General features: G+C 42.8%; 1 protein-coding gene across 1 annotated transcript in view; it reads right to left on the reverse strand.

Moving 5' to 3' along the window:
* Nucleotides 1-1,849: 1,849 nt before the first annotated feature.
* GPNMB (glycoprotein nmb) overlaps nucleotides 1,850-15,541 on the reverse strand; it is a 28,975-nt gene continuing 15,283 nt past the window's right edge. Inside the window, exons 7-11 of the mRNA XM_007981889.3 lie at nucleotides 10,535-10,633; nucleotides 9,162-9,264; nucleotides 6,993-7,201; nucleotides 3,297-3,390; nucleotides 1,850-2,889 (exon numbers count right to left, since the gene is read on the reverse strand). Of these exons, the coding sequence (XP_007980080.3) occupies nucleotides 2,730-2,889; nucleotides 3,297-3,390; nucleotides 6,993-7,201; nucleotides 9,162-9,264; nucleotides 10,535-10,633 (665 nt within the window). The 3' untranslated portion in view covers nucleotides 1,850-2,729. The remainder of the gene's footprint in view (nucleotides 2,890-3,296; nucleotides 3,391-6,992; nucleotides 7,202-9,161; nucleotides 9,265-10,534; nucleotides 10,634-15,541) is intronic.

The raw sequence follows: 15,541 nt of genomic DNA on the forward strand, positions 1-15,541 counted from the left end.
ATCCACCGCACTCTCCATGGGCCAGATAATTCTTTGTTGTGGTGGCTGTCTTGTAGATTGTAGGATGTTGGGCAACATTACTGGCCTCTAACCACGGGAGGCCACAAATGTCTCCAAACATTGCCAAATGTCCTCTAGGGGGCAAAATCACCCCTGGTTGAGAACCATGGCCCTACAGTCATCATGTAAATGGAGAGAAATCTCAATTCTTGTTCTGCAAATTTTACACTCTTTGGAAGCGATTTTAGAACAAATAGCTGTATTTTTTTGGCCTCTAGGTCATGCAGGAAATGAAGAACCTAGACTAAATGTTAATCCCCACAATATCTTTACCATTCCTTAAGAAAATTAACAATTCTATAACATCATCTGATATCCAGTGTGTACTCAAGTTTCCCCAGTTGTCCCACGAATATCTTTCATGGCTGTTTTTTCCTCAAGCTAGGATCCAATGTAGATTCTCAAATTGCACTTGGTTGCTATGTCTATTTTGTCTCTATTAGTGTAAAACAGGCAAACTATGTCCCATGGGCCAAATCTGGCCCACCACCTGTTTTTGTAAATACATTTTTGCTGGAACACAGCCAGGCTCTTTTATTTACGTAATGTCTACGGTTGTTTTCACGCTACAGTGAGAGAGTTGAGTAGTTGTGACTGAGACTGTATGGCCCATAAAGCCTAAGAGATTTAGTACCCAGCCCTTTATGGAAAAAGTTTACTAAACTGTGACCTACAGTTCCACTCCCTGCCTTTATTTTTAATATGATACTGATTACTCAAAGAGTCCAGGACAATTGCTTATAGAAAATCTCTTATTTTAGATTGATCTGATTACATACATTTACACATTAAACTTTTATTTGAAGTTTCACATATGATGTGATTGTGTATATATATAGATATGTGAAAGATATATATATGCACACACATATATATATATATATCTTTTTTTTTTTTTAAGACAGAATCTGACTCTGTTTCCTAGGCTGGAGTGCAGTGGCACCATCTTGGCTCACTGCAGCCTTGACCTCCTAGCCTCAAGTGATCCTTCCGCCTCAACCTCCTGAGCAGCTGGGACTACAAGCATATACCATCAGGCCCTGCTAATTTTAATAATTTTTGTAGGGACGGGGTTTCATTAAGTTGCCTAGGCTGGTCTCAAACTGCTAAGCTTAAGCAATCTGCCTGCCTCAGCCTCCCAAAGTGTGATTAAAAGCGTGAGCCACTGTGCTCAGCCCTATATATATACATGTATTTAGGTAAAAAATATTTATGAGATTATCAATGCTCTATGAGACATTGTTTTTTTTTTTTTTTTTTTTTTTTGAGGTGGAGTCTCGCTCTGTCGCCCAGGCTGGAGTGCAGTGGCCGGATCTCAGCTCACTGCAAGCTCCGCCTCCTGGGTTCACGCCATTCTCCTGTCTCAGCCTCCCGAGTAGCTGGGACTACAGGCACTCGCCACCGCGCCCGGCTAGTTTTTTGTATTTTTTAGTAGAGACGGGGTTTCACCGGGTTAGCCAGGATGGTCTCGATCTCCTGACCTTGTGATCCACCCGTCTCGGCCTCCCAAAGTGCTGGGATTACAGGCTTGAGCCACCGCGCCCGGCCGAGACATTGTTAAACAACTTTTTACTTGTCAAAAACTAGAAATGAAATTGAGGCTGGGTACAGTGGCTCACTCCTGTAATCCCACTGCTTTGGGATGCTGAGGCAGGAGGATCCTTTGAGGCCAGGAGTCTGAGACCAGCTTGGACAATATAGGGAGACCCTCATCTATAAAAAAGAAGCAACTGTAAGTGTGATTGAAAAGCAAATGATGAATCAGAAAAACAATTACAATACCAAAGTCTTGTCTCTTCCCACACTTTATTTTTCAGGAAGGAGAGAAAAAGAATGTCATGTCTAACAGATAGTAGATAGTTTTAGTTACAGAGGTGAAATCCTTACTGATCAAGTTGCCATGAAAAACCAGGGACCTCATCCTTTGGAAAGTCATAATATATGATTTCAAATATGTGCACCGACTGTACAAAAATTAGGAAATATACACAAGAGTGTCACTCAGCATCATGCCTGGTATATAAAAAGCACTAACTAAACGTCCATGGAATAAATGAATAAATGAATATCATTCCTTAACTCAGCCGAGCAAAGCAAGTTGTCACCAAAATACTCCCACCCATTTATGAGAGTAGTATTTTTTCTGAGTCTAACAAGTGTGCACATCATACCAGAGGTTTGGGCCTGTTATTGTTCCATCAGGAGCTCCTAAGTGTGTTTTGAAATGGGATTCAGTTAACTTGGAACATGATCTTAGAAACTGGACTACATCGGTTTTATGCATATAGTTACATGGAAAGCTGAAATTATCCCTCCTCTCCTTGCAGTTAACCTGGGTTAGGCTCTAATTGATAGTAGCTTCTCTCCTTACTCTTGGGACACAGTGTTTCTATCCTACTAGTTACCTAAGACTTTATAAGTGAAACAAAAAATAATGAAAGGAAGCCTTGCTAAGTTGCTTTTATCAGTTTCACAACATGGCTGAAACTGCCTGCAGTATAATCCCTCTCCCCAACTCTAAAATGACATTTAACCTATAAAAAAATTCAACTTCCCCAAACCACAATATCTATTTTACAATAATCTTTAGGAAAAAATGGTTAATAGCCACTCTGGCACATCTCACATCAATGGCACTGAAAAGTGAGCTTCAGAAACAAGGTCGAAATTTAAGAAACTCCTTTAAATTCTTGGTTTTTGAGTAGCGGATCCTTTTCCTGGTTTCCCGGGAAGAACACGGCTTTTGCACGGTTGAGAAAGGCACTCAGACCTTTGCTTCTGACCACATTCACAGGACTGTTTTCTATTGGTTTGTATTTCTTGTGTTTTCTGAAAACAATCTATTGGTTAGTTATTTTTAAAAGATCTTCAGTTGAAATATATTACTTTCTACAATCTTTTTCATGCCAGGTATAAAAGGATTCATTCCACTTAACATGTTTGCAAGACACTGGTATCTTATGAAAGTATATTTACTCTTCTTCATGCAAGAAATGTGCCTGCTCACTATAATTTGAGATTATCATGTTAAAATTAAGCTGACATAATTTTGTAAAGTTACTGAGATCTGGTAGCATTTTTAGGATTAAAAACAAACCACAGCAAGATTAACAGGCCAGTTTGGCCCACACAAAATGTTTAAAAACAAAAAAGGGAAAAATGGCCCATTTACACAGGGTATATTCACTTTTGACCATACACTATAGTGATATAAAGCATAGGAACCAAAAACTTACTTGTATACCAAGAGGGAGATCACAGTGACAAATATGGCCAAGCAGCCAACGGAGATCAGGGCAGTATTTGCCATCCTTAAAGAGGAGGCTGGGTCTTAAAACAGAAGCAAGAGCATATTAGTTATGTCTTCCACCTAGAGGACATGACGCTTATAATGCCATTAAATAAATGAGGAAGGGAGCTGTCACAGAAGATATATGGCTCCCTCTGGGCTTTCAGTAATCTTTTCTATTAAATAATACATAGTCTTTGGGTCAGCTTATCTTCTATTTACAGAATGAGTCAGCATGTCTGGAACACTGTGGTAAGGGCCCTGTGGAGAGATGTCACGTCCTGGAGACACCTGCTCAGGTCTTGGCTGATCCAGCAGCGTCACCATGGGGAAGGGCTCCCGTGATCAGGCGGTCGTGTCTCCATCTTCCTCTCTCACCACCTACCTTCCAGCTGTGCTAAAAATCCTGAAAGTTGGCCATACTTCCCTTGCTCTTTCAGACCTCCATGCCCCCTTACAGGAGTGCCCTCCCCCCGGCTCATGCCTGTAATACCAGCACTTTGGGAGCCAGAGGCAACATAGTGAGACCCCATCTCTACAAAAAATTAAAAAATTAGCCTAGCATGGTGGCGCATGCCTGTGGTGCCAGCTACTCAGGAGGCAGAAGTGGGAGGATTGCTTGAACCCGAGAGGTCGAGGCTGCAGTGAGCCATGATTGTTCTATTGCACTCCAGCCTGGGTGACAGAGCAAGACCCTGCTTAAAAAAAAAAGAAAAAAAATCACCACCTTTAAAGTTTTCCTTGTAACAGCTGTCACTGTGCATAGAAGCAGGGGCTTCTTTGTCTTGGTTTCTACTCTGTCCAGAACTGTATCTTCTGCCTAGAACTGTGCTGAGCATGGAGTAGATGCTCAAGGATATTTGTTGAAAGAATTACAGGTGCTTCATGAATATCCATTGAATCGATATATAAAAGTCACTTCAGCTAAAAGTCTATAGGTTTGCCTTTGAAGAATGATCTATTTCTGAAATTCTGCCTTTGAAACCCAAGCTATTAAGCTACAATCCCCACTGAATTAAAAACTTTCCTTCTGAGCTCTCATTTTCTCCTTCGTTCGCTCGCTCTCTCGCTCTCTCTCTCTCGTTCTTTCAGACAGGGTTTTGCTGTGCTGCCCAGGCTGGACTTCTGGGCTCAAGGGATCCTCCCACCCTAGCCTCCTGACTAGCTGGGACTACAGGAATGTGCCTGGCATTCTGAGCTTGCTTTATTTGGCTTTTGAAAATGACTCAGGTCCCACCTAAAGTTATCACTCACTACAAGAAGAATTAAAGGAAAGCAAATGTCTAAACATCTAATTCACAGAAGAGATCAGTGGTTTGCCAGTGCAGAGGAAGCTTAATAGAATGAATTAAGACTCGAAAGGTAATTCTAACCAACCTTTGAGCTGTGGCAACACTGGAGGAATAACATCAGCAGCTTCTGATGGTGACTTTAAAGTCCATGGCCACTTGGATGCAGAGGTTTCAGTTCCCTTCTCCAGTCCCCACCCACCCCGGCTCCCCAACCAGGCCCTGATCCACCCCCCGCCCCCCAGGCAGAAAGCAGGGTACCCTTGCACTGTTGGTTTTGCTTTTAAATCTGCACCTTGGATATTACCAACAACAAGCCCTCACACAAATAATTAGACGTATGATTATTTTCTTTTAATGGGATTAAAACTGCCTTTTATATTATTATTATTATTATTATTATTTTTTGATGGAGTTTTGCTCTGTCCCCCAAGCTGGAGTGCAGTGGCATGATCTCGGCTCACTGCAGCTCCGCCTCCCGGGTTTACACCATTCTCCTGCCTCAGCCTCCTGAGTAGCTGAGACTACAGGCGCTCGCCACTGCGCCCGGCTAATTTTTTTTGTATTTTTAGTAGATAGGGGGTTTCACCGTGGTCTCGATCTCCTGACCTTGTGATCCGCCCGCCTCGGCCTCCCAAAGTGCTGGGATTACAGGCATGAGCCACCGCGCCCAGCCTAAAACTGCCTTTTATATTATTAATGAGGAAATTTTGTTTTACATTTTTTTGTTGTGTTTGGTTATTTGTTTGAGATGGAGTCTCAGTCTGTTGGCCAGGCTAGAGTGCAGTGTCTTCATCTCAGCTCACTGCAACCTCTGCCTCCTGGATTCAAATGATTCTCCTACCTCAGCCTCTCGAGTAGCTGGGACTACAGGTGCCTGCCACCATGTCTGGTTAATTTTTGTATTTTTAGTAGAGATGGGGTCTCACTATGTTGGCCAGGCTGGTCTGGAACTCCTGACCTCAAGTGATCTGCCCACCTTGGCCTCCCAAACTGCTGGGATTACAGGCGTGAGCCACCGCGCCTGACCAGAAACATATGTTTTTGTTTGTTTGTTTGTTTTTGTGGCTGGAAATATATGTTTAAGAACATATTACCTTATGAGATAGGCTTCAAGTTCACAGTGAATGAGCTATTAGATTGTACCTGACAATACTCAAATTAAGGAGTAAAGTAAGTGCTTTAATGCAGGGGTCCCCCACCCCCAGATCGCAGGCCAGTACCTGTAGGGGTCCTCAGTCTGTTAGCAACTGGGCCGCACAGCAGGAGGTGAGCAGCCAAAGACTGCGCATTACCGCCCAAGCTCTGCCTCCTGTCAGCTCAGCGGCGGCATTATATTCTCATAGGAGTGCAAACCCTATCGTGAACTGCACATGCGAGACAGCTAGGTTGCGTGCTCCTTATGAGACTCTAACTAATGCCTGATGATCTGAGGTGGAACGGTTTCATCCCGAAGCCATCCCCCACCATCCCCGTTCCATGGAAAAACAGTCTTCCACAAAACAGGTCCCTGGTGTCAGAAAGGTTGGGGACTGCTGCTGCAATATCTACACAACTTAATCTTTCCCTTTCATCCTCCCACGTAGCACTTCTTCTAAGCCACAAGTAATATCTTACAACAAAGTTGATTATCTGTGACAGTTAGTGAGGGCCATTAGGGTAGAGCCCTAATTTGGAGGTTGGGGGAAGTTGGATGCCACCAGTAAATGCAAATTTCTAAATGAAATTCCTTTGTCTTCTTTGTTAACATTGTACCTTTCCAAGCATTCAGAGGGAAAAGAGTAGTTTTTCTGGTGAAGATATGAGGAATAATAAGCTGGTTTGTTACCGTGGCCTGTAATGCTCAGTGGAGTTTGGGAAGGGAAAGAGAGGATGCATGGTAAGTTAGAAGGGACTGAGGAGAACAGCTTGTGTCTCATTTCTCTTCCAGGCTTCATATCTTTGCTCAGGTGGCTTTTCATGAAAATGTGATATCAGCCTCTCCTTTGTTGTTGCTTCATTGGAGAACATTGCTATTTTTTGATATTGGCCTTTACACTTTCTCCTTGAAATACAAATCTATTCAAGTGTGCAGTGATCATATCCCATTGTTACTGGTCCATGATCACAGCTGATTTTTCTTCATCAAAAGGCTTTTCTTTGACCACTATTTCACCGGATGTCTCATCACTTCCCTAAGTAGATTTGCTGTTGGATTGTAATGCCAGTCCTCAGATCCTTATTAATAAGAGTTCAATGAATTTTATATTGAAATAAAATTAAACATTGACAACAAAGGCCTAAATAGCTTTAGTATGGGATACACACTTTACCTGCAGTATGAAATGCTCATATGGCCATAAAACAAACCTCACCTCTATCAGGAACAGAAATCAGGGTGCTCGTGAGAGCCAGGCTTGTATCATCCCCCAGGGTGAGGTTCACGCAGTATGTCCCAGACCCATTGAAGGCTCGTCTCACAGTCAGCAGACACATCTCATCCACATCCACAGGGCTGCAGACTGCGTTCTGGGTGATCTCGCAGGTGGGGTCGGAAATGATGGTACAGACCTCCGTGGGAATGCTGCGACAGGGGAGGTGGGCGAGGGCGCACAGGGCACAGAGAGGGGGAGAGAGGAAGGTCAGATCCATTTTACAAAGGGAAAGTCATTACACTTCTATGAAATTGAATTCCACCTCATTGTTACTCAAACTATAAGATGCCAAATTGTTAGTCTTATGATTTGCTCTTAAGCAAGCCCGTGTGCTGAGCTATGCCTTTCTCTGCATCCTCAGGAAAGTGAGGCCCTGGGGTGGAGGAGGAAAAAAATGATCTCCCCAGGGGAAGGGGCTGATGGAAACCACGTGAAGCCCAGCTCACTCCTTTTACATTCCTTCTAAATCCCTAGAATGTTCAAAGATGCAGATAGCTTGGGTGTTAGGCAGACATATTATTAAATGCCATAGTTGGCCCTGCCTAGGTTCCTGTGGAAGTCTAACAGCAACAGCAGCAGTTGTTTTTGCAGGACTTATTATGTGCTGGGCACTGAGTTTTATTTATTTATTTATCTTTCCTCAGAGACCTTTGTTCTGAGTGAGTTTTAGATATATGACATGATCTTGCTTATTCCTCTCAATAGCTTTTTTTTTTTTTTTTTTTTTGAGACAGAGTTTTGCTCTTGTTGCCCAGGCTGGAGTGCAATGGCATGATCTCAGCTCACTGCAACCTCCATCTCCCGGGTTCAAGAGATTCTCCTGCTTCAGCCTGCCGAGTAGCTGGGGTTACAGGCACCTACCACCACTCCAGGCTAATTTTTGTATTTTTAGTAGAGATGGAGTTTCACCATGTTGGCCAGACTGGTCTCGAACTCCTGACCTCAGGTGATCCACCACCTCGGCCTCCCAAAGTGCTGAAATTACAGGCGTGAGCCACCGCGCCCGGCCTCTCTAAATAGCTTTTTGAAGAAAGTAACATTACCCCAGTTTAACAGATGACAAACCATCTCAGGGAGAGAGATTAACGAGTCCAGGTCATACAAGCAGCCAGGGGTGGAGCTGGGACTTGAACAGAAGAGGTTTGACTCATCTGTCCTTGATGCTAGGCTACCTGCCATTGCTGTCCTGACCGCTATCTCATGGCAGCCTTCTTGGATGGAGAGACCAGGCTCTGATGCTGGACTCATGGGGCGGGGTCTAGGATGGGGACGGGCCCTCTTCTCACCAGCTGGGCCTCTCGTAGCAGCTTTACTCCCTGGGTCAGCTTTCACTCTATTTTCTGCCACCCTTACCCTCATTCTGGTCCTCTCCCCAAGGTGGAGAGCTTCTTAGCTCTTCTTTTCTACCAAATAAGGCCATATCTTCATACCACCTCATTCTCCTGATTAATTTATGTATTTACACACATATATATTTTAATCAAGTAATTTATATATTATATGCAAATGATTTGTTAATGTATATTTAGTTAGTCAATATAGCATTTATATATTCATTCATTTATATTTACTTTATTACATATAATCATGACCAAATCATAGGAAACCAAATTATATAATGCATTGGAAAGAGCTTTGTAAATTCTAAAGAGAGGATTATCAGGCGTTGCTATTAATGTTAGCATAGGCAGCTTCCTGGAAGCTTAAGAGCTCTCCTGTGAGCTGCACTCTGTTGGCCACCAGCATTCCATTGGTAGGCAAGTTTTGTGACCACTGGGGGCCTCAGTTGCCTCATCTGTAAAATGGGGAGGCTCATAGGATTGTTGTGAGGATTCAATATGAGAACAAGTATAAGGTGTTAAGAATTCAGTTAAGTGTTCAAACAGTTATCATAATTATTATTCAGCCTAATTGTTAAAGGTTTCTCAATTGTTCAACTGTAGCAAAACACGTGTGTGCTTGATAGCACCTCCTAGGGCCCTTCCTGTCTAAGGTTACCAGTAAATAGGAATTCAAATCAACTTAAAAGAGGTAACTGGTGGTCAATGCCTTTGTTCAGACTTGAGGTCCTCACTTGACCCATGCCTCTGTCGGAGATAATATACTCACCTCCCTTGGCAGGTCACAACAAAGTCTATTAGGGACCTGTCAGGCCCTGGCACCAGCATCAGGACGTCTGTCGTCTGGATGATGTTAACCTCTAAGATTCCCTCTAACAAAATAACCCCCAGAGAAAAACACATCAAAATACAACAGAAATCAGACAAAGCCAAACAATCGTTCTGGTATACATTGAATGTTTGTGTCCCCCAGAAATTCATATGTTGAAACCCCCAAGGTGACAGCATTAGGAGCTGGGGCCTTTGGAAGGTGGTTAGGTCATGAGGGTGAAGCCTTCATGTGTGGGATTAATACCCTTATGAAAGTGACCCCAGAGAGCCCTTTTGCCTCTTCCACTACATGAGGACACAGCAAGAAGACTGCCATCTGCCATCTATGAACCAGGAAGTGGGCCCTCACCAGACATCGAATGTGCTGGTACCTTGAACTCGGACTTTCCAGCCTCTAGGACTACAAGAAATAAATTCCTGCTGTTGGTTTATAAGCCACCCAGTCTATGGAATTCTGTTATAGAAACCTGAATGGACTAAGGTACAGCTCTTAATACATCAGAAAATGAAAAAAATTAAAAATGAAGACAGCTTTCTTGCCATACAGAAACACATCAGATCTGGCAATCTACCCCCATAGCTTAGGATACATATCCATGCAGCATTTTCAAAGTCAAACTGAACTGTTTTTCAGTCCAACCTAGATTTTTGTTTCTAGAGCCTGTGTGTGCATCAGAAAGTAGCACTCCATCTTGGAAGGTGTTTCAGGAAAAGGTAATCCTGGGTAGATGCAGCCCCAGGCTCAGGCCTTGGCCAGCTTCTCAAGTGGCTTGGACTCAAGGGATACTGCTTGGGCTTCCACCTCCATCTTCACTCCCAGAATCGGTGAGCATATGTTGGGCTTCAGTTCCCCTTGGTCTTCTCTGTTGTATGCCTTAGGGCTGTGCCCAAATGCACAGTCATGTGTGGTGGCCTGCTCTTTCCCCTTTTCACATACAAGTGTGACTTTGTGAAAATCAACTAGAGGAAGACAGGGGAAGTTGTGGGAACTCGATGCTAGCCTTCCTTTACCCTACATACCCCATTCAGATGGCTGGGCTGCAGAGGTGGAATACAGGCCCAGGGCAGGCTCATTAGCATGTGGCCTTCACCGTAGGCTTGTTTCCACCAGGATGTGGAAGGAAGGCCAGGGGGGCAGGTGGGAATCTAGAAATGAGTAGGGTCTTTGCTCTTGCATGTGTGGTGTCATCTTAGACAAGCAGAGGGGTGCCCTTACCACCTACCTCCACCCCTTCAGAGTTAGCAAAGAGAGCGGGTGACCCTAGGTGGAGTCTAGCATCCCTCCTCACCGGTCTTCATCTCCAGCCTTACCTACAATTGTGATGGTGGCCTGAAAGTGACCATATCTGTTAATCTGGCAGTTTTCATCAGGAATCTCACTCAGCTCCAGGGGGTTGTCACTAGCAGGTCCTGGGGTGTTTGAATAACAAGATTTTAGAGTAGTTGCTACGAATGTAAAAGATACACATGATATAATAAAAAATCAAAACATTTGCCATTTGCTTTTTAAAAAAATATCAAGAATGCTATACTATGAAATTGCTATAGAAATTTCAACTAAATGTGTCATAATTTACACAGATGTGAGAGCTATAAGGTATTATAATTGCTAAATTATGTAAGGAAGCATAATCTCACATTTTGTGTGAACACAAGAAGCAAATAAAAGGTTGAAACTGTATTAAAATGTGTGATACAATGGTCATGAAGAAATAAACCTGGCCATAATAGATGAAGTTATATTTTAATTTTGGAAGCAGGTATTCTGGGCTCAAATTCCAGTTTCCCTTGTTTTTAGCTGTTTGACACCACAGGCACATCATTTAATCTGTTTTTGTCTCTATTCGCTTATCTGTAAAATAAGAACAATACTTGCTGTCCTCTGGGGGCTGAACTATGAAACTTAAATGAGATAAAGTATATAAAATCTGCTGCTCATCACTGCTGCAGAAGGAGTACTTAATAAATCACAGTTTCTTTCTTCCAGTAATATGGGAAAAGATCATTCTTTCCCTGTTTGGATGTCTCACAGCTCCAAAGCTAAATTCTAAAAGTCTTACTGTGATAAGCAGAGATGTGAGGAAGGAAAGGAGGGAATATAAGACATTTTTGAAAAATAAGCCTTGAATATAATTAGAGCAAAGAATCTAATGCCCTATTAATTACAATTTAACAGGCTCTAATTAAGACCTCGCTGCTCCTTCAGCAAAATAAAAAGTCTAGAAAGAGGCCAGGTGTGGTGGCTCACGCCTGTAATCTCAGTACTTTGGGAGGCCAAGGTGGGCGGACCACAAGGTCAGGAGATTGAGACCATCCTGGCTAACGCGGTGAAACCCCGTCTCTACTAAAAATACAAAAAAATTAGCCGGGCATGGTGGTGGGCACGGTGGCAGGCACGGTGGCGGGCTCCTGTAGTCCCAGCTACTCTAGGAAGGCTGAGGCAGAATGGCATAAACCCGGAAGGCGGAACTTGCAGTGAGCCAAGATTATGCCACTGAACTCCAGCCTGGGCAACAGAGTGAGACTCCATCTCAAAAAAAAAAAAGAAAGTCTAGAAAGAAAATAATGATACTGAAAATACAATCTTCTTCTTAATTTCAAAAGATATGTGAAGCGGACTCAGTCTTGGGGAAGGACGTCAAAGCCTCATAAGAGCTGCATTTCTAACTGAGTGACATGTGAGTGAAGCCGGCTGGGAGATTTCTCCAGGGCATCTCAGAACCGTCAGCGGGTAAACAGCCCTGTGATTTTCCTGTGCCCAGAGCAGGTTTCTCAGAGCAGTTCTCAGAACAGGTCCAGAAATGAATGCTCCATGGCACACACTTTGAGAAATGCTGCTCAGGTAAAGCCCAGAAAGGCCTGGACACTGTTAGACTGAATGCAGTGGTTTACCAGCAGGAAGGGCTGTGGCAGCCTCTTGGGAATGTCCCTTGAGTTTCACATTGGTCCTCTGGAAATGACAAAACAGTCATTCTGTCTGTCCTGAGATTCAAATGATCTACTCTATAGCAATAGGATTGTTTGTCCAGGGCATTCGAGTTCAGTAGCTCTTCTCCAGAAAACCATACAATTTCTTATTTTGAAGTTCTTGACAGGCAGAATTTAGTTGTCAAGTTAGAGCACGGAATCATGACCCAGCCATATTTTAAAATGAAACTTCTCTTGCTCTGCATATACTTTAGTGCTAAAAATGAAATAAAACTTATTTTCTTAAAAAATGACCAAATAAGGGCCGGGCGCGGTGGCTCAAGCCTGTAATCCCAGCACTTTGGGAGGCTGAGACGGGCGGATCACGAGGTCAGGAGATCGAGACCATCCTGGCTAACACGGTGAAACCCCGTCTCTACTAAAAAATACAAAAAACTAGCTGGGCGAGGTGGCGGGCGCCTGTAGTCCCAGCTACTCGGGAGGCTGAGGCAGGAGAATGGCGTAAACCCAGGAGGCGGAGCTTGCAGTGAGCTGAGATCTGGCCACTGCACTCCAGCCTGGGCCACGAAGCAAGACTCCATCTCAAAAAAAAAAAAAAAAAAAAAAGACCAAATAATAAAAGTCAATGATTCTACCTTAGATAGAATGCTTTTAAAATGCATATGGAGGCCGGGCATGGTGGCTCACACCTGTAATCCCAGCACTTTGGGGGGCTGAGGTAGGCAGATCACTTGAGGTCAGGAGTTCGAGACCAGCCTGGGCAACATGGTGGAAACTAGTCTCCATTAAAAATAAAGAGATATTAGCTGGGCATGGTGGTTCGCATGCCTGTAGTCCTGCCTACTGGGGAGGCTGAAGCAGGAGAATTGCTTGAACCCGGAAGGCAGAGGTTGCAGTGAGCCGAGATTGCACCACTGCACTCCAGCCTGGGCAACAGAGCAAGACTCCATCTCAAAAAAAAATAAAAAAGCACATGGAGCTTTGCAAATATTGTGTCTATAAAGTCAAGGTATGATTCAAGGGCTAATGGAGAGAAACACACACCTTAAAACACAGATGAGAAAGAAGGTCAGCTTCATCCTTAATTCAGTATTTATGTCCCTGTTGCCCAGAGAATGGTGTGAGAGCTCTTGATTCTCTGGGAAAGTTCTCTATGATATGATGTTATTTTATATAAAGAGAGAGTGTTACAGTAATTAGCATCGGTCTTACAAAAGGTTTTTTTATTTTTTCAGATTTGTTCACAAGTCTGAAAAACGAGTAATAGCACTGTTAGCTAAGGGAAGAGAATTCTGTGACTTAAAAATAGCACACACACATCTGCCTTCGGATTTAAACCCATCTACCTGAGTCACCTCTTCGACTTGCTTCTGCCTCACTCCTGCATTTGCATTTCATTTCTATTTTTGGCTGTGCATTATTATGAAGCCACTTACCAAAGCAGAGAGAACATATTTTTTTTGGCCAAACAATAATATAATAGTTAGTCATCCAAGCCCTTTAATATGGCCCATATAGCTGGAAATGCTCCCTGGAAGAGACCCCTTTTAGAAACGTCCCTTCTCGCTCTCCCTAAGAGAGATGCTGGTTTAAGGCATTTTGGGGTTGATTATGATTGATCTAACATCTTTAGATAAAGCCAGGCAGCTTTCCTTTGCAATAAAACTTAACTAACTTGTAGGGGTTACTAGTTTATTCTATTTTATTTTATTTTTTTTGAGACACAGTTTCTCTCTTGTCGCCAAGGCTGGAGTGCAATGGTGCGATCTCGATTCACTGCAACCTCCACCTCCCAGGTTCAAGCAATTCTGCTGCCTCAGCCTCCCAAGTAGCTGGGATTACAAACACTCTCCACCATGCTCAGCTAATTTTTATATTTTCAGTGGAGATGGGGTTTCACCATGTTGACCAGGCTGGTCTTGAACTCCTAACCTCAGGTGATCCACCTGCCTCGGCCTCCCGAAGTGCTGGGATTACAGATGTGAGCCACTGCGCCTGGCCCGCTAGTTTATATCTTATGATCTCACCTAGGGATAAATTATAACAGAAATTTTAAAGAACTTTTCATTGGCTTCAAATATATTTTTAACACATGCTATGATATAAATAGTTTATAAGAAAAACAAGCTAGTTTAATAAAAATGAAATTCAAAGTAGACTACCATTAAACAACCTAACATTAAGTCTTTTACCATTCTGGAACTTAAATATTAAAGGCATCTGTAATTTTGAATTTTATACCTGGCTCTCTTTTTTATAAAGAAGATCATTAATACTTGTAGATAAAGAAATTGCTTCTTCTAAAGGATTACTAGAATGAAGCTATATGTTTAAAGTTGTTCAATACAGTTATAGTTGTAGTTGGAATTAGGAATAATCTAATCATCCATCAATAAAAGAATGGTGGGCTGGGCACGGTGCCTCATGCCTATAATCCCACCAGTTTGGAAGGCTGGGGTGGGTGGATCACCTGTGCTCAGGAATTGGAGACTAGCCTGAGCAACATGGCAAAACCCCATCTCTACTAAAAAACAAAAAAATTAGCTGGCCATGGTTGTGCATGCCTGTAGTCCCAGCCACTCGGGAGGCTGAGGCAGGAGGATCACTGAGTCCAGGAGGCGGAGGTTGCAGTAAGCTGAGATTGTGCCACTGCACTCTAGCCTGGGTGTTAGAGCAAGAGAGAATGGTGAGATAAATGATAGTAGATACATTCTATGGAACACCATGCAGTCACTGGATAAAGTGAGATAGATTTACATGTATTAACAATGAAAAGATGTCTATAATGTTTGTTAAATTAGAAAAAAAGCAAATTGTAAAACAATATGAATAGCCCTCTTGTGTAAATGAACGTGTTTACACAAGCAAAACAACAAACCTTATGTGTATATATAGTATATGTTTATAAATGCATAGACAAAGATCTGGAAAGAAATCCTCCCAATTATTAACAGGGTTTAACTCTTGGGAGGAGAGTATGAGTGGGGACTTTTGCTTTTTACTCTAGACATTTATATTGTTTTACTTTTTACTAAGGAACATGCATGAATTTTGTAATTTAAAACATTTTTGAGATAATCAAAATCAGTGATAACTTGTGTTGTCTTGACTTAGATATGCTTGATTTAACAAGCTCTCATTTTATTACTAACATCTTATTGTAAAACTTTATAACATATAACAAACAGGATTTTGTAAACACAAGAAGCCCCAGATGTCATGATGGACCGTCGTGGGCTTGGTCCATGGCGCCCTCTTGCGACCAGTGAGAGGATGTCAGCCTATTGCTATCCCCGGGATCCTGGGGTGCTGAGTGCAACTGGCCCAGTAGGGAAAGGGTGATGATGGCATGGGGTAGCGTGGGGAATCAGACAGAAGCCAGTGCTACCC

This window comes from Chlorocebus sabaeus, chromosome 21 (genome assembly GCF_047675955.1).
Source record: "Chlorocebus sabaeus isolate Y175 chromosome 21, mChlSab1.0.hap1, whole genome shotgun sequence".
NCBI classification, from domain to species: domain Eukaryota; kingdom Metazoa; phylum Chordata; class Mammalia; order Primates; family Cercopithecidae; genus Chlorocebus; species Chlorocebus sabaeus.